Source organism: Salvelinus sp. IW2-2015, linkage group LG1, assembly GCF_002910315.2.
Source record: "Salvelinus sp. IW2-2015 linkage group LG1, ASM291031v2, whole genome shotgun sequence".
Taxonomy (NCBI): domain Eukaryota; kingdom Metazoa; phylum Chordata; class Actinopteri; order Salmoniformes; family Salmonidae; genus Salvelinus; species Salvelinus sp. IW2-2015.
In genome coordinates, this window is record NC_036838.1 from 8,742,133 (window position 1) to 8,765,226 (window position 23,094).

The 23,094-nt window shown below is 43.1% G+C and overlaps 1 protein-coding gene across 3 annotated transcripts in view; it reads left to right on the forward strand.

Moving 5' to 3' along the window:
• The window catches only part of strn (striatin, calmodulin binding protein), an 83,462-nt gene extending 61,475 nt beyond the window's left edge, over window positions 1-21,987 (forward strand). For 2 of the 3 annotated variants that reach the window (XM_023982588.2, XM_023982595.2), the window contains exons 5-18: window positions 2,969-3,139; window positions 3,597-3,732; window positions 6,127-6,286; window positions 8,998-9,108; window positions 10,842-10,985; window positions 11,282-11,418; window positions 14,423-14,598; window positions 15,057-15,104; window positions 15,371-15,492; window positions 15,841-16,008; window positions 17,104-17,244; window positions 17,679-17,780; window positions 17,959-18,045; window positions 18,349-21,987. In XM_023982588.2, coding sequence (XP_023838356.1) covers window positions 2,969-3,139; window positions 3,597-3,732; window positions 6,127-6,286; window positions 8,998-9,108; window positions 10,842-10,985; window positions 11,282-11,418; window positions 14,423-14,598; window positions 15,057-15,104; window positions 15,371-15,492; window positions 15,841-16,008; window positions 17,104-17,244; window positions 17,679-17,780; window positions 17,959-18,045; window positions 18,349-18,518 — 1,873 coding nt within the window. In that variant the 3' untranslated portion in view covers window positions 18,519-21,987. The remainder of the gene's footprint in view (window positions 1-2,968; window positions 3,140-3,596; window positions 3,733-6,126; window positions 6,287-8,997; window positions 9,109-10,841; window positions 10,986-11,281; window positions 11,419-14,422; window positions 14,599-15,056; window positions 15,105-15,370; window positions 15,493-15,840; window positions 16,009-17,103; window positions 17,245-17,678; window positions 17,781-17,958; window positions 18,046-18,348) is intronic. The other variant, XM_070436860.1, reaches the window with a different exon arrangement.
• The last annotated feature ends 1,107 nt before the right edge of the window (window positions 21,988-23,094 follow it).

Here is a 23,094-nt window from a genome sequence, read left to right on the forward strand (position 1 = left end):
CAGGACCTTGAGATGCTTCTTACGGAGCCACTCCTTAGTTGCCATGGCTGTGTGCTTCGTGTCGTTGTCATGCTGGAAGACCCAGCCACGACCCATCTTCAATGCTCTTACTGAGGGAAGGAGGTTGTTGGCCAAGATCTCGCGATACATGGCCCCATCCATCTCCCCTCAATACGGTGCAGTCGTCCTGTCCCCTTTGCAGAAAAGCACCCCCAAAGAATGATGTTTCCACCTCCATGCTTCACGGTTGGGATGGTGTTCTTGGGGTTGTACTCATACTTCTTCTTCCTCCAAACACGGCGAGTGGAGTTAGACCAAAAAGCTCTATTTTTGTCTCATCAGACCACATGACCTTCTCCCATTCCTCCTCTGGATCATCCAGATGGTCATTGGCAAACTTCAGACAGGCCTGGACATGCACTGGCTTAAGCAGGGGGACCTTGCGTGCGCTGCAGGATTTTAATCCATGACGGCGTAGTGTGTTACTAATGGTTTTCTTTGAGACTGTGGTCCCAGCTCTCTTCAGGTCATTGACCAGGTCCTGCCGTGTAGTTCTGGGCTGATCCCTCACCTTCCTCATGATCATTGATGCCCCACGAGGTGAAATCTTGCATGGAGCCCCAGACCGAGGGTGATTGACCGTCATCTTGAACTTCTTCCATTTTCTAATAATTGCGCCAACAGTTGTTTCCTTCTCACCAAGCTGCTTGCCTATTGTCCTGTAAGCCATCCCAGCCTTGTGCAGGTCTACAATTTTATCCCTGATGTCCTTACACAGCTCTCTGGTCTTGGCCATTGTGGAGAGGTTGGAATCTGTTTGATTGTGTGTGGACAGGTGTCTTTTATACAGGTAACGAGTTCAAACAGGTGCAGTTAATACAGGTAATGAGTGGAGAACAGGAGGGCTTCTTAAAGAAAAACTAACAGGTCTGTGAGAGCCGGAATTCTTACTGGTTGGTAGGTGTTCAAATACTTATGTCATGCAATATAATGCAAATTAATTATTTAAAAATCATACAATGTGATTTTCTGGATTTTTGTTTTAGATTCCATCTCTCACAGTTGAAGTGTACCTATGATAAAAATTACAGACCTCTACATGCTATGTAAGTAGGAAAACCTGCAAATTCGGCAGTGTATCAAATACTTGTTCTCCCCACTGTATATCTGAGTGTGTGTGTGTGTCAGCGTGTTTAAAATAAAGTCCATGTGTGAGAGTGTGTATGTGTGTTTCAAAATGGCAACCAAGCCCTCAAATGGGATAAGAGAGAGGGTGTGTGTGTATGTTGTATCTGTCTGCGTGTGTGTGTCGCAAACAGTGACATGAGCGGCAGCTACAGGCAGGCACTGAACCACTCAAGGGACAGGGTCCCTCACTCCCCCCATCAGAACCATGAACTCACTGAACCGGACCTGACAGAGAGAAGAGAGAAAGAATAGGGGGGAAAATAGTGAAGAGTGATAGGAAGAGGGCAGAGCAGAGAATCATGGAGTGCAGCTAGTCTGAAGACAGTTAAAAGAAGAAAATAGACAAAGTAAAGTTCAACAGACACTTGATCAGAGTCCAACATTCATTGTTACACCTATTGACTTCTGGCTCTAAAATATTTGAAATTTTCTCAACAATTGAACTAAAATTGTTTTAATAATAAATACTAGGTTTTGGCTAATTTATGTTCCTCTGTGCATGTTATGAGCAGTTTTACCCATTGGGAAGTTGTACATAGCTCCAATACCTACAGCATACAAGGCCTTATGTTAGCAAGAATATGTGCTTATTGCCAAAATAGATCAAGCAATAAATCTGGGCACTAAATTGTATTATCCTTGGATGACGTCCTTGGATGGATGAAGGAATGTGAATGCAGCGTCTCATTGAGAGGAAATGTGTGTGTTGTGTGTGTATTGTCTCTGGTGTGTGTCTGTGTAACGAAGCACAGTGTCCGAGACCGAGATGGTGTTAGCCCATGAATGGAGGATTGTGTCGGGGCATTCAGGGCTCCTGCAACTGGAGAGGCTGGTACAGCAAGAGACGGAGAGGAACTTTTTTTTCTCCTCTCCCCCTTCCCTCGTTCTGTTAAAGCTTGCACAAGACGCTGTTTTATCAAAACCGCCGACCTTGGAGCATCAGCATCAGAACTTAAGCGCGTCTTGAAGGAATCAGGATAGAAGGGTGTCATCTTGATTTTGGTTTTACCTACCAAGTGAGGTATGTTGTGGTTTTGGAGAGCTTTCATGAAATTTTGCATTTGATCTTATTAAGTTGGCTTAAGATTCGATTCATGTGTCGTTTTAATTGGTTCCATTATGCAGTACTGTTTCATTCCCTTGTTGTGCAGTGACTGAAAACTGTTTTTTTTCTTCTGCTCGGAGGGAAATAGTTTTTCAGTCAATTGCTTTCTTTGGACACTATGGTATATAAAGGAACATATTTGTTTTCTTCAGAAACTGTATCCTATAAAGTAGGCCATATTGATGAGTTATGGCTTGTTTGCCTTTAACAAACCTTTTTTTTCTCCAGGATTTTGTCTTTGTTGTCTAATCCAGTACATCTTGCTCCTGAAATGGTCAATGTCCTGCTCTATCCTGTCTGACTAACACACCAGGAACTCCACTTTAAATACAGTTAACTCCAAATAACTCTACTTAAATATGAATGAAAATAGTTTTAGAAACACTTTCAAGTGTAATTTTATCCCTTTAATCTTGACTCTAATAGTCTGTTTTGAAACCTAATTTACAGTGATTAGCGTGACACACCAAATATCATAATCAGTCGTAAAAATATGACTAATATAGTCATGTCGCTTCTGCAATGTTATGTGAAAACTAGAGTAGATGGAAGTTGCACCTAGGATTTAGAGCTGGTCCTAGATCAGTGCTTAAAGACACTTCTCACTCTACGTATAAAATCTTGAATTTATTAGGCGATCTATCCCGTAACATTCAATCGGGCCTTACTTTCCAGGTACCTTCAGGAGGTGGGCTACACGGACACCATCTTGGATGTGAAGTCCCAGAGGGTCAGGGCGCTGCTGGGCCTGGCTGGAGACTCTGGAGAGAGGCCGTCGGTCAGGAAACCGGAACCCATGGTCAACGGCACCGAGCCATCTTTTCAGAAGGACAGCGGCATGATCAGGTGAGCTACCGCTAACTGCTAAGAACTATTGCTGCTGTTATGGTTATTGCTGTGCTAAATGCTGTTGTTGTGGTTGGCGCTAAAGCTATTGCTATGGTTAAGGCTAAATCCTATTGTTATTGCTATCATTAATGCTGTTGCTAATGCTGCTGTTGTAGCTAATGCTGCTGCTGTAGCTAATGCTATTGTTGTAGCTAATGCTATTGTTGTATCTAATGCTATTGTTGTAGCTAATGCTATTGTTGTAGCTATTGCTGTAGCTATTGCTAATGCTATTGAATATTGCCATCGCTAATGCTATTGTCGTAGCCATTGCTAATGCTATCACTAATGGATAACTAGCATTCGTCAAGGAAGTCCAGTGACAAACAGTGTAGGGTTGCATGTGTAGGAGCCCTGCATTGTTTTTGTGTTGTCACTAACATCTGTCTCGTTTTCGCTCTCTTCTGTCCGTCAGTAAACCTGACATGTCTGACTCGGCCACTGTCCTTGAGGCCTTCAAGTTCATAGAAAGCGCCGCCGCCGAGTTTAGCGACGAGGAGGACGACGAAGACAGCGAAGGGAGGGACAAGACTATTATGAACTTGGCCACTGTAAGCAAGGACACACACACACACACACACACACACACACACACACACACATTCATGATGTGACTTTGGCTTCTTCATGGGGCAATTCTAATTAGCCATTAGCAATATCATTAGCAATGGCTACAACAATAGAGTAACAGCCCGAACCCTATTGAATTAGCGACAGGCAGCAATAACAGTCAAAGAGAACCAGTAGCAGTCACAAGCCATGTTGGCTCATTCCTCGTACTTCATTCTAGGGTGGTGATAAAATTAAGTGATACAATTTCACTTATGTTACAAAATACATTTTACCAAGACAAATATGAACATTCATGTTCTGAATCAGTGGGGTCTTTCTCTAACATATTAACATTATATTCAAAAAGTTAGAATTCGTATCTGAATACATCCGATAATAAGCACCAATCAGTGTTGACATAGTGGTGCAGGTTTCTCTTAACTTTTGAGGATTTTACATTTTGTGGTCGTCGTCTCCCAAGTTGTTTCTGTGTGTCACAAAAAGCGAAGTTAGCATGACACAAGCTGAATTAAATGTAAAAGTATTTTAAAATTAAAAGCTTGGTATAAGCTCCATTGACATTTCAGAGAAGCTTGTTTTTGTGAGAAATCATGAATTTCAAATTAATACGAAAGCGTATACTACAATATGAAAATACTACATGTCATGTCTCAAAATGGATATACATCTTACTTACAGTTGAAGTCGGAAGTTTACATACACTTAGGTTGGAGTCATTAAAACTCGTTTTTCAACCACTCCACAAATTTCTTGTAAACAAAATATAGTTTTGGTAAGTCGGTTAGGACATCTACTAGTAATTTTTCATGGCTTTAGAAGCTTCTGATAGGCTAATTGACATCATTTGAGTCAACTGGAAGTGTACCTGTGGATGTATTTCAAGGCCTACCTTCAAACTCAGTGCATCTTTGCTTGACATCATGAGAAAATCAAAAGAAATCAGCCAAGACCTCTGGGGAAAAAATTGTAGACCTCCACAAGTCTGGTTCATCCTTGGGAGAAATTTCCAAACGCCTGAAGGTACCATGTTCATCTGCACAAACAATAGTATGCAAGTATAAACACCATGGGACCATGCAGCCGCCATACCGCTCAGGAAGGAGATGCGTTCTGTCTCCTGGACATGAACGTACTTTGGTGCGAAAAGGGCAAATCAATCCCAGAACAACAGCAAAGGACCTTGTGAAAATGTTGGAGGAAACGGGTACAAAAGTATCTATATCCACAGTAAAACGACTCCTAAATCGTCATAACCGGAAAGCCCGCTCAGCAAGGAAGAAGCCACTGCTCCAAAACGGTTTGCAACTGCACATGGGGACATCATACTTTTGGAGAAATGTCCTCTGGTCTGATGAAACAAAAATAGARCTGTTTGGCCATAATGACCATCGTGATGTTTGGAGGAAAAAGGGGGAGGCTTGCAAGCTGAAGAACACCATCCCAACCGTGAAGCATGGGGGTGGCAGCATCATGTTGTGGGGGAGCTTTGCTGCAGGAGGGACTGGTGCACTTCACAAAATAGATGGCATCATGAGGGTGGAATAATTGTGGATATATTGAAGCAAAATCTCAAGACATCAGTCAGGAAGTTAAAGCTTGGTCGCAAATGGGTCTTCTAAATGGACAAGCATACTTCCAAAGCTGTTGCAAAATGGTTTAAGGACAACAAAGTCAAGGTATTGGAGTGGCCATCACAAAGCCCTGACCTCAATCCTATAGAAAATTTGTGGGAAGATCTGAAAAAGCGTGCCCAAGCAAGGAGGCCTACAAACCTGACTCAGTTACACCAGCTCTGTCAGGAGGAGTGGGCCAAAATTCACCCAACTTATTGTGGGAAGTTTGTGAAAGGCTACCCAAAACATTTCACCCAAGTTAAACCATTTAAAGGCAATGCTACCAAATACTAATTGAGTGTATGTAAACTTCTGACTCACTGGGAATGTGATGAAAGAAATAAAAGCTGAAATAAATCATTCTCTACTATTATTCTGACATTTCACGTTCTTAAAATAAAGTGGTGATCCTAACTGACCTAAGACAGGGAATTTTTACTAGGATTAAATGTCAGGAATTGTGAAACTGAGTTTAAATGTATTTGGCTAAGGTGTATGTAAACTTCCGACTTCAACTGTATATATTGTTTTTTGTCCTGCGGATTGAAGATGAAAGATGACAAGTTCAACGGGAAAGTGAGCATGTCAGGTAGCCTGTAGCCTTAATTCTTGCACAGAATCCAGCCTAGTTTACGCAATGCAACTTTCCCTGTTTTTGACCCCGTTTTTGATTGGACACCCTACTCATTCAGACCTACACTTTCACTCAAGTCATTCAGTCACTCAGACCCCCTCTCCGTCTCTTCAACCCTTCCACAGATGGTGAGGAAGAAGACTTCTTCGTCCCCCTCCTCATCCTCGGACATGAGTGACGACCAGGACACGGAGGAGGCCCTGAAGGGCTTTGACTTCCTGGCCAGCCCAGATGAGATGGACGGCTCGCCCGATGTCCGGAGTGCCGAAGACAGAGGAGACTGGGGTGAGGGGGGCTTGGTTGGTTGGTTGAACACTCAAACTAGAATGGTAAAGTTTACATGTGGGCCAAAGTAACTTATTGGGGGCAGTGGGTCTACTAGTAGGCCCAGTCAACAGTGAAGGGGAAATGTTGACCGCGGATCATAATTGGAACAGTGGACTATAGTGGCCATAGTAGGACTATAGTGGCAAGTAAGTGGGGACAGGCATGTATTCTCAGGACACTAGAGCATAAAAGGGACAGGAGGGCCATAGAAAGAGGACAGTAGACCAAAGGGAGGACGAGTGGGCCATAGCAGGGACAGTTGGGTCAAGAGAACATTGAGCGTAACTAGGTTTCCTGCTCTAGCTCCACAGAACAGTCCCCACTGAGGGGACCTACCCTTCCCTCAATCGCCCACTCACACAGAACCCTGTATTCTCTGACCTAGTCTTTCACACAGACACAGCTGGCCACCTGGCTACTGTGGCTCCTTTATCCCCTTCAGCTAACAGAGAACCCCCTTCACTCCCGTCACCTAGCAATGCCTTGTGTTTATCTCCACTCAGTGACAAAGGTCATTCCCACGCAATCAGTGAGTCAGCGTGTCACAGGTCAGGCAGCAGTCAGTTGAGTTGCACTGCCAAAGAGGAGCAGATGATGTGGCGTCGCTGGTTGTGTGACAGAGGAAGCCAGAGGGATCCAGTTGAAGGCATAGTATGCATATTGGAAGATCGCCTATGTTCATAGTAAATACTAAGTAATATGCTAGTGTAGACATTAGAACACAGCCACAACAAATGACCAATTGTCTATGATGCATTGACCCACTGACTAGATGTTGACAATCCAGTTAATTTTATAAATATTATAATTCAATAGTAGTTCATATAAATAATGGTGACAATTTAAAAAAGACTATTCTTGTGTTATTGGGATAATTAGGTCAGCTTGCATGCAAAACTGAGTTGTTTGCATTTCTCTATGTTAACCATAATTGAAGAAGCCATGAGCTGAACACACAGCAAAGGACGGCTAGATGGATGGATGGTATTAAAGGTCCAGCGGCAGCGAGGCGCTTCGCTGATCAGTTATGAAACAGAGTTGTCATCAGCAGCTCTGTGCTCTCAAGTGTTCATCTCCTCCGCTTGATCCCACACACTGCCACTACAGACCAAGGATATCTTTATTTTATTTTTTTTCACCTTTATTTAACCAGGTAGGCCAGTTGAGAACAAGTTCTCATTTACAACTGCGACCTGGCCAAGATAAAGCCAAGCAGTGCGACAAAAACAACAACACCGAGTTGCACATAAACAAACGGACAGTCAATAACACATCAGAAAAGAAAATTAGGAAGATCTATGTACAGTGGGTGCAAATGTAGAGGAGTAGGGAGGAAGGCAATAAATAGGCCATAGAGGTGAAAATAATTACAGTTTAGCATTAATACTGGAGTGATAGATATGAAGATGTGTAAGTAGAGATACTGGGGAGCAAAAGAACACGAGGGTATGTCCTAATGGCACCCTATTCCCTATATGGTGCACTATTTTTGATCTGAGCCCTATGGACCATGTATGATTATGCCTGCATTTGAACTTAGGAATAGTGATATGCTTATAGGTATAGATAAAGATAACTCCCCCACATAATTAGAATTTTTTTGTTGAAATACATTATTTGTTGTGTTTTTAGTTCTTTAGCCAGCTCTATAAAACCTATATGGTTGCTACTTTTGACATATAGAACATTTCAAAACATGATGGACTACTGTTGAATGGCATTGCATTTTTTTTGGGGGGGGGGGTGTTGAATGTTATTTGCATTGTCTTAACATTAGCATGTTATGCTGTTATTGATGTTGCGGCACAAAGGACAAAGCCTTGCAGAGACTTAGTGAGGCATGGCATGACGGCTGTTCACCATATGCTTTGTTGTCACTTTATTTGGCTGGACACAGCTTTCTTTGACATGAATATTTTTGAATACATTAACGCAAAAAATGTCAGGATTGCTGCCGGCCATCAAATTCAACATTTGATGTCAGCTGTATTTTTTTTGTCGGAAGCCAATCTGGCTTTTTACAACCCTCCCCCCCCCCCCCCAAATCCTTTGTTTAATGGCAGTTTTGTGTTTTGTGTTTCCATATCGAGTGGCGCAGAGACGGTAACCCTCAGGCATGATTCTATTCTCCTGTTCCATCCCTGTTTGTTGTCATATGAGGAGAATTTTACCGATTCTCTTCCTGACTGACCCCAATGTGTTGACATCACCACCCCCCCACCCCCCCCCTATATTTGCTTTGAGAGAGGCCCGAAGGCCTGTAGAAAACATAAACTTGGGGCTCTCGGTGGTGGGGGGGGRAGTATTACAGGAAGAATTTCCATCACACACTTTTTTACATACTGCAGCAAATGGCAATAATGCAACATACTATACATTGCCGTTCTCAAACCCAGATCTTCCTGCCCGTAGGCAAACTCGCTAACCACTGCTCCAATAGGGGTAATACACATGGGGGGGGGGGGGTTGTAGGCAAGTGTCTCTGCAATACATTTTACAGGTTATATATATATATTAGGATTAAAGAGGCCATCTTCACTTGAACCACCTTTTAATTTCATAACACTTTGGATTTGAGTTTTGTTTGGTCTGGTTCAATAGAAAGTTCTGGACACTGACCGGCTTCTCGGTTTCTGCCCCCTTCCCCCAACCCCTTCCTTCGGGTGTAGAGAAGGAAGAGCAGTGCCCCATGCCCGAGGCCTGGGACGTGGACCAGGGCCTCATAGCCCAACTCAAGGAGCAGTACAGGAAGGAGCGCAAGGGCAAAAAGGGGGTGAAGAGTAAGTCTGTCAGGCCTCCCCTTCTTTCTTTCTCACCATTGCTTTCTATCTCTTTCTTTCTCCTTGTCCTGGCGATAAGAGCTTCTCTCTCTCTTCTCTCTCTCTCTCTTTCTCTCTCGGGTTGAGGTCAACTATATCATGCAAAAATTATATTTAACAGACACGTTAAGCATGTTAGAGACACTATTCCTCCCATTGCTTCGTTTTGGCGCTCCTTTTCGGCCATCTGGCACCACCTTCTCCATGTTTGTCTGCTTCTGTGTGTGGCTCCGCGCGTACATGTTAATGGGATTGCAATACACTGCCTCTCCTCACAGTGCTCAGACCCGCGCAGGACAATTTGATCACTCTTGTAAGTGATCGATCACTATAACCACATTCACTATAAGAAAAGTGCACTGTGCTGCATTCCTAACCCTCTCGCTGTATCAACATTACTCATTGCTGTTTTAAGTTGCACCCATAGAAATATAGTTACTAAAAAGGGCATAGCCCGTCAGACCACAGCAATTTGACTGCACCCTCGCGGGTACACTCAGTATGAGTGAAATGGCTTACCCATTATGGCCTCATTGTCTTGAATGGGCGTGCCCCTTCTAGTAATTCTATGTCTATGGTTGCACCATCCTACACTTGAGACATTCCATCCCGCTTCGTCGTGTTTGTACCTGTCTTTATTATGCCATAGGTTATCAGCTGCACCTGTGTCTTTGTATGTGTGCTGGTTCCTTTTTTCTGTCTCAGTATTTTTCAACCATTCCAACTTCTTATTTTCCCTGAAAGTATGCCGGTGTCAGTGACTTAACGCTCTCCTTTCCTCCCAAACTTAAGTTGCTTTCGTTGTTCTATGAGTGCCAAGCATCAGCCATGGACCCGCTCTTCAATCTGCTTATTTGTGTCTTCAGTCTTATAAAGTTTCTGAGTATTTAAATAAAAAWAAATAAAAAAAGTCCCTTTATTTAACTAGGCAAGTCAGTTAAGAACAAATTGTTATTTTCAATGACGGCCTAGGAACAGTAGATTAACTGCCTTGTTCAGGGGCAGAACAACAGATTTTTACCTTGTCAGCTCAGGGATTCGATCTAGCAACATTTCAGTTACTGGCCCAACGCTCTAACCACTAGGCTATCTGCCGCCCCTGAGTAGCAGTGCTGAGCTAGGATCAGGTTCCCCCTGTCCATAAAATCATATCAATTATTATCTAAAAGGCTGAACTGATCCTTAATCAGCACTGCTACTTTGTGATGCGTTATGAATACGGGCCCTGTTATCTTGTCCATTCTCTGCATCACTTTTTGATTGTGTTCAATCAGCCTTCCAGCAGGGGTCTCCAACTCCCAGCTACTTGGAGTGCAGTCTTTTGTTCCAGACCAGCACTAATGCACCTGATTCAACTAATGGTTCAGACTGAAAAATGTGGATTATTTGAAACTGATTAGTAGTGCTGGGCTGGTACAAAACTCTACGCACCCAGTAACTCCAAAGAGCCGGTGACCCCTGCCCTACGGTATTTAAGATGAGGATTGCGTGCCCTTCTACTCTAAGATGATGACCTTCCATTCTCCTCTCCTCGTCTTCCTTATCCCTCTCCTTTCTTTCTTTGACTCTTCTCCTTCCTGATCCTCTCTGTATACTGCTACTTCTCCTCTTCCTCCTTCTTCCTCCCTCTCCTTTCCTTCTTTGTCTCCTCCTTCTCCTCCATGATCCTCTTCTCATCTTCCTCCTCCTCCCAGGGCCTAACCGGTCCAAACTGCAGGATATGCTGGCCAACCTGCGAGATGCCGAGGACCTCCCCTCCATGCAGCCCCCCGTGACACCGCCCTCCCGGCCCAGCGTCCCCAGGCTCAACGAGCACGAAGTAGGCCACCCCGAGGAAGGTAAGACGAGAGCTTAATTGTCCCCAAAGGGTTTGAATTTACAGAGTGCACAATTTCCAAATATACACAAATGACTGTAAATAATTTAATTTACAAATTGACAATTTTACACAACACCATCTAATAGGCCCAAATACCAGTAGCTGTCATTTAGTGTTTTGACTTATTTTTGTCCGTCTGTTAATTTTTACCTACTTTTCTGGTATCTGCCTGTCTAATTTGTTTGTCTGGGTCTGTCCATCTGCCTATTTTGTCTGGTCTGTCCATCTATCTCACTGTCCGTCCATCCATCCCAGTGGAGGCCATGACGTTTCCGCCCACGTCAGGGAAGTCGTTCATCATGGGGCCGGACGAGGCGGCGGAGAGCGAGCTGGGCCTGGGYGAGCTGGCGGGCCTCACTGTGGCCAATGAGGCAGACAGCCTGGCCTACGACGTGAGTACCTACATCTGCAGGGAAGGGAGGATCTGACCAGGCTGTCGGCCGGGAGGGCGGTGTCACGGGGGGCTGCATGGAGGGGAGGTCCTCGGCATCTCGCAGGTTGGCCAGCATATCCTGCAGTTTGGACCGGTTAGGCCCTGGGAGGAGGAGGAAGATGAGAAGAGGATCATGGAGGAGAAGGAGGAGACAAAGAAGGAAAGGAGAGGGAGGAAGAAGGAGGAAGAGGAGAAGTAGCAGTATACAGAGAGGATCAGGAAGGGGGAGTAAGGGGGGCGTGTTTGTCGTGAGGGTGAGGGGGAGTAAGGGGGGCGTGGCCAACAAAGCCGACAGCCTGGTCTACAATTTGAGTGGCGTCAGTCCTTCCTTACACTGGGCACCAACCACTGCCAGATGCAATGGCAAGGCAGCTAGCAGTGAATGAATAAATTAATGAAAACCTTTATTATGACATAAACAACACACTTTATTGCCCCAAAGGGAATTTTATTTACATATCAAATTTTATTTGTCACATGCGCCAAGTACAACAGGTAGACCTTACAGTGAAATGCTTACTTACAAGCCAACAATGCAGTTAAGAAAATACCTAAAAATTAACAAATAAATAAAGAGCAGCAGTAAAATATCAATAGCGAGGCTATATACAGGGGGTACTGGTACAGAGTCAATGTACAGGGGCACTGGTTAGTCGAGATAATTCAGGTAATATGTACATGTAGGTAGAGTTATTAAAGTGACTATGCATAGATAATAAACAGAGTAGCAGCAGAGTAAAAGTGGGGTTGGGGCGGGCAATGCAAATAGTCTGGGTAGCCATTTGATTAGATGTTCAGGAGTCTTATGGCTTGGGGGTAGAAGCTGTTTAGAAGCCTCTTGAGCCTTGAACCTTTTGAGCATCTGAGGACCCATGCCAAATATTTTCAGTCTCTTGTGGGGGAATAGGTTTTGTCGTTCCCTCTTCACGACTGTCTTGGTGTGTCTGGACCATGTTTGTTTGTTGGTGATGTCGACACCAAGGAACTTGAAGCTCTCAATCTGCTCCACTACAGCCCCGTTGATGAGAATGGTGGTGTGCTCGGTCCTCCTTTTCCTGTAGTTCACAATCATCCCCTTTATCTTGATCACGTTGAGGGAGAGGTTGTCATGACCACAGAAATCATAAACAATTAAGGAAAACAGGCGACACGGACATGGCAATCTTTTGACAGACAGGACAACGTTCAGCTAATCAGATCAAAGGGCACCACCACCTAACAGCGGGCAGCAACATTCACAAATTACATTTTCTGCTGTATATATAAATATGGTGTGTTCGCACCCAGGTAAATTAGCTATTTATCTACATGACCTAAAGCCTGTGGAGCCCCATGGACAACTCTTTCAGCACTTAGGTCCCTCGGGGCAGCAAATATCTACTGCTTTACATTTCCATGTAGAAAAAGATCAATTGATTGGCTAGATTTAGAGACTTTGAGCTTCTAAACTAGAACACTAAGTCGAAAGGCATATACAGTGCCTTCGAAAAGTATTCAGACTCTAAAATGGATTAAATAAAATAAAAAATAAAAATCTACACACAATACCCCATAATGACAAAGCGAAAACAGGTTTTTAGACGTTTTTGCATCATGCAGCAGGGACTGGGAGACTAGTCAACATCGAGGGAAAGTACAGAGAGATCCTTGATAACCTATTCCAGAGCGCTCAGGTTCACCTTCCAACAGGACACCGAGCCTAAGCACGCAGCCAAGACAACACAGGAGTGGCTTCGAGACGAGTCTCAATGTCCTTGAGTGGCCAAGCCAGAGCCCGGACTTGAACCTGATCGAACATCTCTGGAGAGACCTGAAAATAGCTGTGCAGCGACGCTCCCCATCCAACCTGACAGAGCTTGAGAGGATCTGCAGAAAATACAGATGTGCCAAGCTTGTAGCGTCGTACCCAAGAAGACTCGAGGATGTAATCGCTGCCAAAGATGCTGTAACAAAGTACTGAGTAAAGGGTCTGAATACTTATGTGAATGTGATATTTCATATATTTTTGTGGAAAAAGTTATGGGGTCTGAATACTTTCTGAATGCACTGTATATATCTAAAGGTCCAACCTATTTTTCAAAGCTTTCAAAATGTCAATATTTAAACAGGCTAGTCTGATTAGCATGGGCTTTGACTTTCGCTTTTATTGACACACACACACACACACAGAGGCACTCGCACACACAGAGACACAGGCACATACGTGCACATACACACTCCAGATCAATTGAATGTGAAGTGAACTGCGGTTGTATTGCTGTGGAGAGCTAGCATGCAAATTGAGGTTGTGGTAGTGTCATATTGCTCAGTTGGACCCAGTGTGGGAGGACACCTTAGTGTTAGAATTATATTTATATGATGGACACTCATCTCAAAATAGGAATGGATTTGTGTGCGTTAGATAACATTAACATTTGTGTGGTAACTTTCATACAAAGATGTTGCAGCTCTAACAAGCAGGAAATTAAAAAGGATATGCAGTGACTGGGGTCTACCGGGGTCAAGCCCAAGAGGCACATTGCAGACATATTTAGCAGACTCGGTGAAGAGCATAGCGCCACTGAACTTGCATTGCAAACAGGAACAACCCTTTTTTTTTTTTTAAGTCTGGCATGACCACGTAAGTTAGTTTTTGTAAATTGAAATRAGTCAAAACTAGTGACTCCTAGCTTGCTATACCTTCTGAAACATTATTGTACAGCACTTAGGCTTGAATCCTAATAATAAGTGCTTGCTTGAGAAAGCTAAACAAAAACAAGCAAATAACAGCTGTAAGACAGTAGGTCTGGACTGCGATTTTCAGCTGGAGTTGGAGCCTCAAACAGATGGAGAGACAATCAAGAGGGAACCACATGGCTTGAGCAAAGGGAGGAGGTGGTCAGAAGGGGGACATCTGTGGGCATAACTTGCATTTTGTTGCATATCTCCAATTGACATCAAAACTCTTTGTCATTTTAACTCAGGTGACCAACAGTCAGGATGCGCTGCGGAAGACATGGAGCCCCAAGTTCACGCTGCGGAGCCACTTTGACTCCATCCGGGGCCTGGCCTTCCACCCCGTGGAGCCCGTCCTGGTCACTGCCTCCGAGGACCACACCCTCAAACTGTGGAACCTCCAGAAGACCGCCCCCGCCAAGAAGTAAGAGCTCACATAGGCCTACCCTGTTGTCAGTCAAACACCTGGGTTGTATTTACTAGACCCAAAACAATTCAAATGTTTGCCTTTATTTAACCAGGTAAGTAATCGAGAACACATTCTCTTTAACAATAACGACCTGACCAAGATAAGAGCGATACACAGTAGTAAAGAAACTCTCGGTGTGCACTAATGAATACGACCCAGCTGTCAGTCAAAGAGAATGATGCTTTTAAGCAGGTACCTAAGTAGTGAAAGTGGGTAACTTGGTCACTTTCAATGGGGTAAGAGTCATTTGGAATTGTTAAGAGCACTATTGCGAAAAGACAATCGATAGCTAAAGCATGCCTTTTTCTGCTTATGCATTTCTGATGGCTGTAATGGGCCATTTTGTTCTACTTAGCGTATGTTCGTTGAATATGTACATCAAAGGTAGTTATATCCCCTGTCTGTCTTCCTAGGTGTGCTGCCCTAGATGTGGAGCCCATCTATACATTCAGGGCCCATCGGTGAGTAACCTTCCTTATCCACTAATAACCCAACCTTTTTATAAATGGACAGCTGGACCGATACTCTTGTATACATGAATCATTTGTTCAAGAAAATTAACTTTGTATCTTTGCATAAGTTTTTTTTAAATGTGTAAAGAATTTGTAAAAAAAAAAGGTTTTTATAATGACAGGTATTGCCACTTTCTCCTGTAGCGGTGTTGTGTTTTGTCTTCCCCAAAACAAGTTGAAGTTAATAATGAGATGAGTTTTCCTGTCTTCTGTAGGGGTGCGGTGTTGTGTGTGACCATGAGCTCTACAGGGGAGCAGTGCTTCAGTGGGGGGGTGGATGGAACCATTCAGAGTTGGAACACCCCCAACCCCAATATCGACCCCTATGACTCATATGGTACGCCCCCAAGATGCCTTAGCTACACCTCTGATTATTAGCACATTTCTCTTGTTTCATATTCTCTTCATCTCTTTACTGATCTCTTGACTCTTTCTTTCTCTCTCTACCTCTGTTTTCCCTTTCCCTACATCGCTCTCTAACTTTCCACCTGACACTCCTTTCATCCTCCTCTTTCACTCTTCTCTTTTTTCCCCCCCTGTCTCCACATGATCTTTCGTTCTCTATCATTCCCTCTCTCCTTTTCCCCTCCCTCCTTGTAACTCTCCCCAACTATTAATTCTGTATCTTTCCCTCATCTCTCTTTCCCTCTCCCTCCTAACTCTCCCTCTCTCTTTCCTGCCATAGAGCCCTCAGTGCTGCGGGGGGCGCTGCTTGGTCACACTGACTCAGTGTGGGGAGTGGTCTACAGCTCGGCCCACCAGCGCCTGCTCTCCTGCTCCGGGGACGGCACTGTGCGCCTGTGGAACGCTGCCAACACCTCCCCCGCACTCGCCGTCTTCAACGAGAAAGGAGGTGAATTGCTGAACTCAGATCGACGAAATGATCCCCCCAATAGACTTACTTTGTCTGCCCCATACAAACACTGCCCTAGGATCAGTTCATAAAACAGATGCCTCACACATTTTCACCTAATGTTCCACAACGCCTGCTCTAGAATCAGCTTACAAAGCACCTAATTGACCCTCTTACACAGACTTCTCCACATAACCACTGCTCTGGGATCAGCTTATAAAATATTCGTAATTTCACACTATACAATGACCTAGAATCCGCTCCATAAAGAGTTACTCCGGGGTTTCCCAAACTAGGGGTCGCAACACCATGTAGGGTCGCCTGATGGGGGGGGGGGGAATGGGGTCGGGAGAGAAAATTGACGCTTGGTTCATAGAAGGTAGCCGATAGATGCGGTTGTAAGAATCAGAGGGGTTTCTGTTTTCTTCCTACAAATGTGTCCATCTTTTGAATGGTTTATGCTACTATGCCCACAAGCCATTAGAACAGAATTGACAAGACCAGGCACTAAATCAGACTGGGGGGGAAAATAACATCATCAATGATGATGTTCTTTTCTACACAGAAAGCCATACAATATTATTGCCTGCTGATCTTCTGAACTTCCCAATGCCTTTCTGGTGCATTTCAGTCACTTCAAACCATACTGTCTTCAGATTGAAAAACTGTCAAAAATACTATGACTGATTTGTAATAGACTGTCATAGTCCCAATTTTWAAAAAGTAAACATTGGCCGTTGATTACACAACTTTTTTTACATGGTGGGGTCGCGGGTCAAAAAAGTTTGGGAACGTCTGAGTCAATTCAGAACACTACGTGCTCCAAAAAGAGGTCTGACCTAGGACCAGCCAGGTCCCCACAGCCAAAGCCTAACCTCTGTCTGATTCAGAGCGAAACTGATCTAGAATTAGCTCAATTTGGGACACTATCAGCCCCATAAAAAAAGGCCTGACCTAGGACCAGGTCACCACCATAGAAATAGATGTATAGAATGGCATTCTATTTCTATGGTCACCACACTCAAATCCTGCCCCTTTCAACAGAACTCCTGCTCTAAGATTAGCTCATAATCTTTCCAACTCTGTCGGTTTCAGAGCTGGGCRTCCCCACGTCAGTGGACCTGGTGTGCAGTGAGCCGGCCCACATGGTGACGTCGTTCAGCACGGGGGAGATCGGACTCTTCAACATGGAGACRCGGCAGCTGATCCTCAAGCTGGACCAGACCGGAGAGCCCGGTAAGCTCCGCTGCCATTTCTACACAGTGACTGTATAGATTTGTAACTCAAAAGAGAGTAATTGAGTGCACTATGCGCTCACTGCCTATTCTTGCGCTCTCCCTGTCAACGCCCTTTTACCCCTCTTGTCACAACATAAATGTTTGATTGTGCATTAAAAGTCATACTTTTATTTTGTTGGTGTACTCTCTTCAGAAAGTTTCCCTAGCTTATTTCTTTGTTTTATTAGCAATAGGGTATAGCAGCTGGTATATTAGTACAGTCTGCAATATAACCCTAGTGCCCACCAATTATGTTATAGCTCTGTGGCTTTTCCTTTCAACTCCCTACTTTTGAATCATTTTGTCTCGAGTTATAACTCCCATTTATCCTGTTGTTCTGACAAATGACTAAAGGGCAATGTTCAATTGAGTTCCATGTCTTGTCACACACAGAAGCCCCGTGCAAGATCAACAAGGTGCTGAGTCACCCCACTCTGCCCATCACCATCACGGCCCAGGAGGACCGACACATCCAGTTCTTCGACAACAACACGGGTGAGCTAGACAGCGGTCATTTTGAACCGACATTCCAGCTGGAATTAAAATGTAAATAAAATGGATACATAGTAAGACAAACACATTTTGTCACACTATAACGTGTACTTATAACAGTTGGTATAAATACAACATTGAGGACAGTGATTTTTGTACTCATCCCGGGTTCATATTACAGGGAAATGTATTCACTCCATGGTAGCCCACCTGGACGCAGTCACCAGTTTAGCTGTGGATCCCAACGGCTTGTACCTGATGTCTGGCAGTAAGTATTTATCTGGAAACAGGGAAGTACTAGTGTTTATGTTGGTTAGCGTTTCATGTAATTACAGCAGTATTGTTCCTTGCATAACTGGAGATACAAACTGACAGTGTGGCAAATATCTGAGCACAGAAACGGAAGCCCCCTTCGATCTTTCTTGTGGTAACTTTTACTAAAAGGCAGTTTTAGAATTGTAACGTCTCCCTCTAGCTCTCTTTCTTCCTCTCTCACTCTACCTCCCTATTTCTTTATATTTTTGTTCCTGTTTCTTTATATTTTTGTTCTCACCATCCTCCGCCCTGTTAGGCCACGACTGCTCCATCCGCCTGTGGAACATGGAGAGCAAGACGTGCATCCAGGAATTCACAGCGCACCGCAAGAAGTCGGACGAGGCCATCCACGACGTGGCGTTCCACCCCACCAAGTGCTACATCGGCAGCGCCGGGGCCGACGCGCTCGCCAAGGTCTTCGTATGACCGCAAATCCCAATGGCTAACAGCTGCGTCCGGCTCGAAGGACCATCAAAAAGGGGACGAGTTGTGTTGTAACTGAAGGGAGAGATGGGAGTTGGAGCCCAACTCAAAGGCAGTGTGGAAGGAAATGTAGTGAGGTGAATGGCTAACTAGCCACTGGTGTCTGAGTCTCAACTAGTGGCAGTCGAGAGTGATGGTTAGACACCTGATGGTTTGAAGGCTGAAAGGGGTGAACGTGAGAGAGTTTTGAGAGAAGGCGGCTACTATCCTTCCACCGTATACTTCCTGTCCTACACACACACTCCCCAGCTAACCCGGGCGGGCCTGGGTGCTACAGCCAAACCAGAAGGAGATGTGGTCAAACATCACAAAGACCAAGCGGATATCCAGGAAATTCTCAAGACCTGTACTCTCATTTAGAAACATTGCATTTGTTTCCTAACTAACAGAAACACAAGAATCATATTCTGCACACCCCCACCCCAGCCACCCCTAAGACTGCCTGTGTCTTCAATGTCGTCATTTTCAAAGATTTCATGAAAATGTGCCTTTTTCGTCAGTCTTGCAAACAACGTTATTTTACAGTTTGTGTGCAAAGTAGGAGTGGGCAGGGTGTTCAACAACAAGTTATAATTTATTGTCCAACATAGTACTGGACATTGTCTATTCCATTTGATCCATAAAACTGAGTTTGAAAATAATTATATTTGCATCATATATATGGCTAGTGGTCAATAGTCACAGTACTGTTTAAATTATTGAACGAGTGAGTTGAGATCCAYAATGCCCTCCAATCCACTGAAATATACAGTAGCGTGCAGAACTCGAGTGCCCCTGAATAAGAAAAATGGTAAATAAGTTTAAAGAAACCTGAAAGTCAGTTTGAAGTTGAAGTAAAGGCCATGAGCCTGCATTTCCTTGATGTGTGATTTATTATAGCCTTTTGTATATGTCAATATGGTTTTGTATGTGATCACAAAGAATTGGACATGACTCCATTAATTCATCTCTAAAACAAGTAAAAATGTAGCTTTTTAAGTGGTGCCTATTGTCCATACTCTTGCTTTGTATCTTCTTGAAAAGCCAACCCCATGAAAATAATTGAATTGTGTGATGAAACTTTTCTAACTAAATTCCTACATATTAGCCCATATGAATCTGTCACCTAAGTGAGCAAGCCATCCTTGTATTCCAGCTTGCTTTGCTTCGGTGTTGAATCAGTGTTCAAATCCAAATTGCCTGTACACAGCCAAAACACTGACTTACCCAGGCCACATCCTTTCTTCAACTTCATTTAGTTTCCAATTAAATTGTAAATGCTTTTATGCTCCAGCTTCAGCTCGCCTAGGTACAAGGAGTGCCTCTTTTGTTGTTTGGATGTTCCATTCTTCACATAAATAGGACAACAACATTGTAATATACTGTACCAACATAAGTAGAAGGGTTAACTCTTAACAAGATCTGTCCTGTGACACTTTGCTAGCGGTAGATTAATTACTCAAACTTYGTTTCACAATTTAACGGAATTGATTGATCAATGTTGTGGTTTGACCTAATTTGAATACATGCTGCTTTATCGTGTATTTATAGTTCAGCAACCAGACAAACTGCACTGAAAAATGGTTTGCAGTGAAACAATTTATTCATTTGATTTGTTTTTTTATTTGAGCTGTGTATTTATTTATGCCTCCGTGTCATTTAAGCCAAAAGAATCAACCAAGTATTGTCTTACAACGACAAGATGCTTCACAGAGAGCCTGCACATGTAAAGTTTCCTGCGACCGTTAAGTTGGCTCTTTCAGCTTATAATGCTAAGTTAGCTATTTTGCTAATGCTAAGTTAGCTATGGCTGCTAAGATAGTTTCTTCATAGATATCCTGCTTGCCCCTGTGCTGAGTTAGCCCCTTGGCTCCCATTTTTGACAGCAGAACTGACGTCTCTCAGTACTCAACTGCACACAAGCTACGCTCCTGTGTTTAGGCGATATGACCAGCTCTGGTCAGAAAGCAGGGTAAATGCTTTAGGTAATAACTGTTTGAAAATAGAATTTTGTCAAATTATTTTGAGCAATTACTAGTTTTTTATTTACTATACATGGTTGGTGAAAAAGGTAAATCCTTGTTAAATACAGGTAAATATTTTTTTAAAGAATATTTTCTGTTTTACTTGAACATTTAGGAGTTATTCCTTGGGRTTTGTGTACTTTGTTTCTTTTGTAGTGGAATGGTTGGAGATTTGCCGGTCTTATCACAAGTTGTATGCCTTTGGTTGTGAGCACTACAGAACAAGACAGATTTTTGTCATTTATTCTCAAAGTTGTCTCATCTGCAGTTGAAAAACTGAGATTAGGATTTCGCTATCTACCAAATGCTTTGGTCTCTAAAATAAGGACTGTTGAATGACGAGGATGGATCAAAATCTGTGGGGAATTCGGTGTGCTTGCGTTGTACAAAGATATTTTTTCCTTTTAATTTTTCTTTGGTGTCAGGTAATTTTAGACAATGTAAGGGAGCGAACAAAAAACGTGTACAGTTTTAAAGTATATAAAAAAAAAAAAGATATTTATTAACACAGTATATTGAGTGGCTAAACATGGTGATGTGAAATGGAGTCCGTATGTATGGTGCGCTTGTCGTGGTAAACGTACAGTAGTCTCATCACAACACTGAGTAGTTGAACAAAAGAGGAGTAGGTATATGGCCCCCTGCTGCTCACAATGTGGAAGAACCATATTTCACCAGGTTGGCTCACATTTCATGTCTTTTAATGGGCTGTATGTCCATTTGAATGACAGAATAGTGAGGGCTGACCATAAACTAGTGTTTTTGTTGTGTGTTTTTGGTCGTGGAGAACCACTTTAAATACTAGTTTTCTCCAAACCAGTTTGATTGAGCTGTCGTTTTTGAGACCTGTTAGTTCGCTGTGTGTCCATCAAGACTGCATACGGTCCTCAATTGGAATAATAATAACCAAGCAAACAGTGGTCCTCCAGAACCAGGAGTCGGACAAGAACTAGGCTTTGAACAAATAATTATCGTGTTGTTATAGGCAGTGTAAAAGCAGAATGCTCTAGTCTAAGTGACTCATAGTGACTCATAGATATGCGTCTAAAATTCACTTGTCCGTTCTGAGCAGCAGGGGGTGTTGCTTAAAAGCACTACAAAGTGTATGAAAAGAGATCACACAAAACAAAGAACATATTAATAACCAATGGGAAAACAAACACAAAGCATTGGGCGAAGCCAAGTTTGCCTGTTGTACATCAAAAGTAATTCCCCTTTTAACCTCCAGTTGTATAGAGAATTCTTTTAAGATGTGAATTTGATAAATATGCTAATTTGACTGTACATACAGTACATATAATTATTGTCATTTATAGTTTATTCTTTTTTCATGATGTATTGTATTTTTTCTCAGATGGGAGATTGACAGATTTATCAATAACAACAATAAAGGAATATGTTGTATATCATACTGGTAATGTAGTATTTGTTTCCCACCTTCAGAATAATGCCTTTCATTGCTTCAACATTCACACATTTTCCATTCAAGTATATACTATAGTGTACCTATAGGAACAAATATTTGTATTTGATTAATACTTTAAGTACCCCATATTACATATTAATTGTAATCCAATAGCAATGTTTATACCATGCAAAAGTCCTAACAATAAGACTTTTCAAAACGTGTTTTATGTTAACATGTATATTATTTAAATACATATAGAGCTGGTATGTATGTAAGTACCATTTGTTGACGTTGTAGTACTTCTCCCAGTGTGTAAGAGAACACACACACCAGAACGATGGTCAGCCGAGCGAAGTAGTAGGCCGTTCCATCAATTACTTCCGCCGTGGGGTCATAGGGAGCAGTGCCTGTTTTCTTTGCCAATTTAACATGTAGAATCGTTGGAAAATGACCAGAAAATGCTACCTGATATTCTGGTCAGAGGCACTCTGTTGTACTCTCAGCTGACTGTCGTTTTGGTGTGTTCTACTTAAGGGTTCAGTTTTGGGGCTGTGAGTTGAACTCTTGACAGATGTTGTGTACGATAGTGGGCACCAGCTTATGGAGGTCATCAAAGTCCTCCATGAAGAACGAGTGCTCCTTGACTGGCTCACTGGCTATGTCTTCTAGCTGCTCCTGGGAAGTCCAAGCAAGACCAATGGAGTAGGCAATTATACCTGTTTACACACACACACACACACCATATATCAGTTTCTTGCTCCATTCAAATACTTACATTCAAATGAACCCTTTCTACATCAAGGTAGTCTCTGATGTGATTAAATGGATGAAAGCAATAATGTGGAAAGTGAAACCTTGCTTTCATTCACTCAAGTCACCCAAATGGTACTTTAAAAATGAAGGAGAGGTGTATTTTCAGTCTTCAAATGTGGCYTCTGCCCTGCTACAATTMTTTTCCACCCCCCATTGTTCCCTCTTAGCCAATCAGCTCTTGAAACCTCCCTCCCCACCTTACTTACCTAAYTGTTGAGTGGCCAGAGCAGGGAACCTGACGTCGTCATATGAACTACTATGACCTTCTGCTTACTCCTGTTCGGTTGGCTGGAAA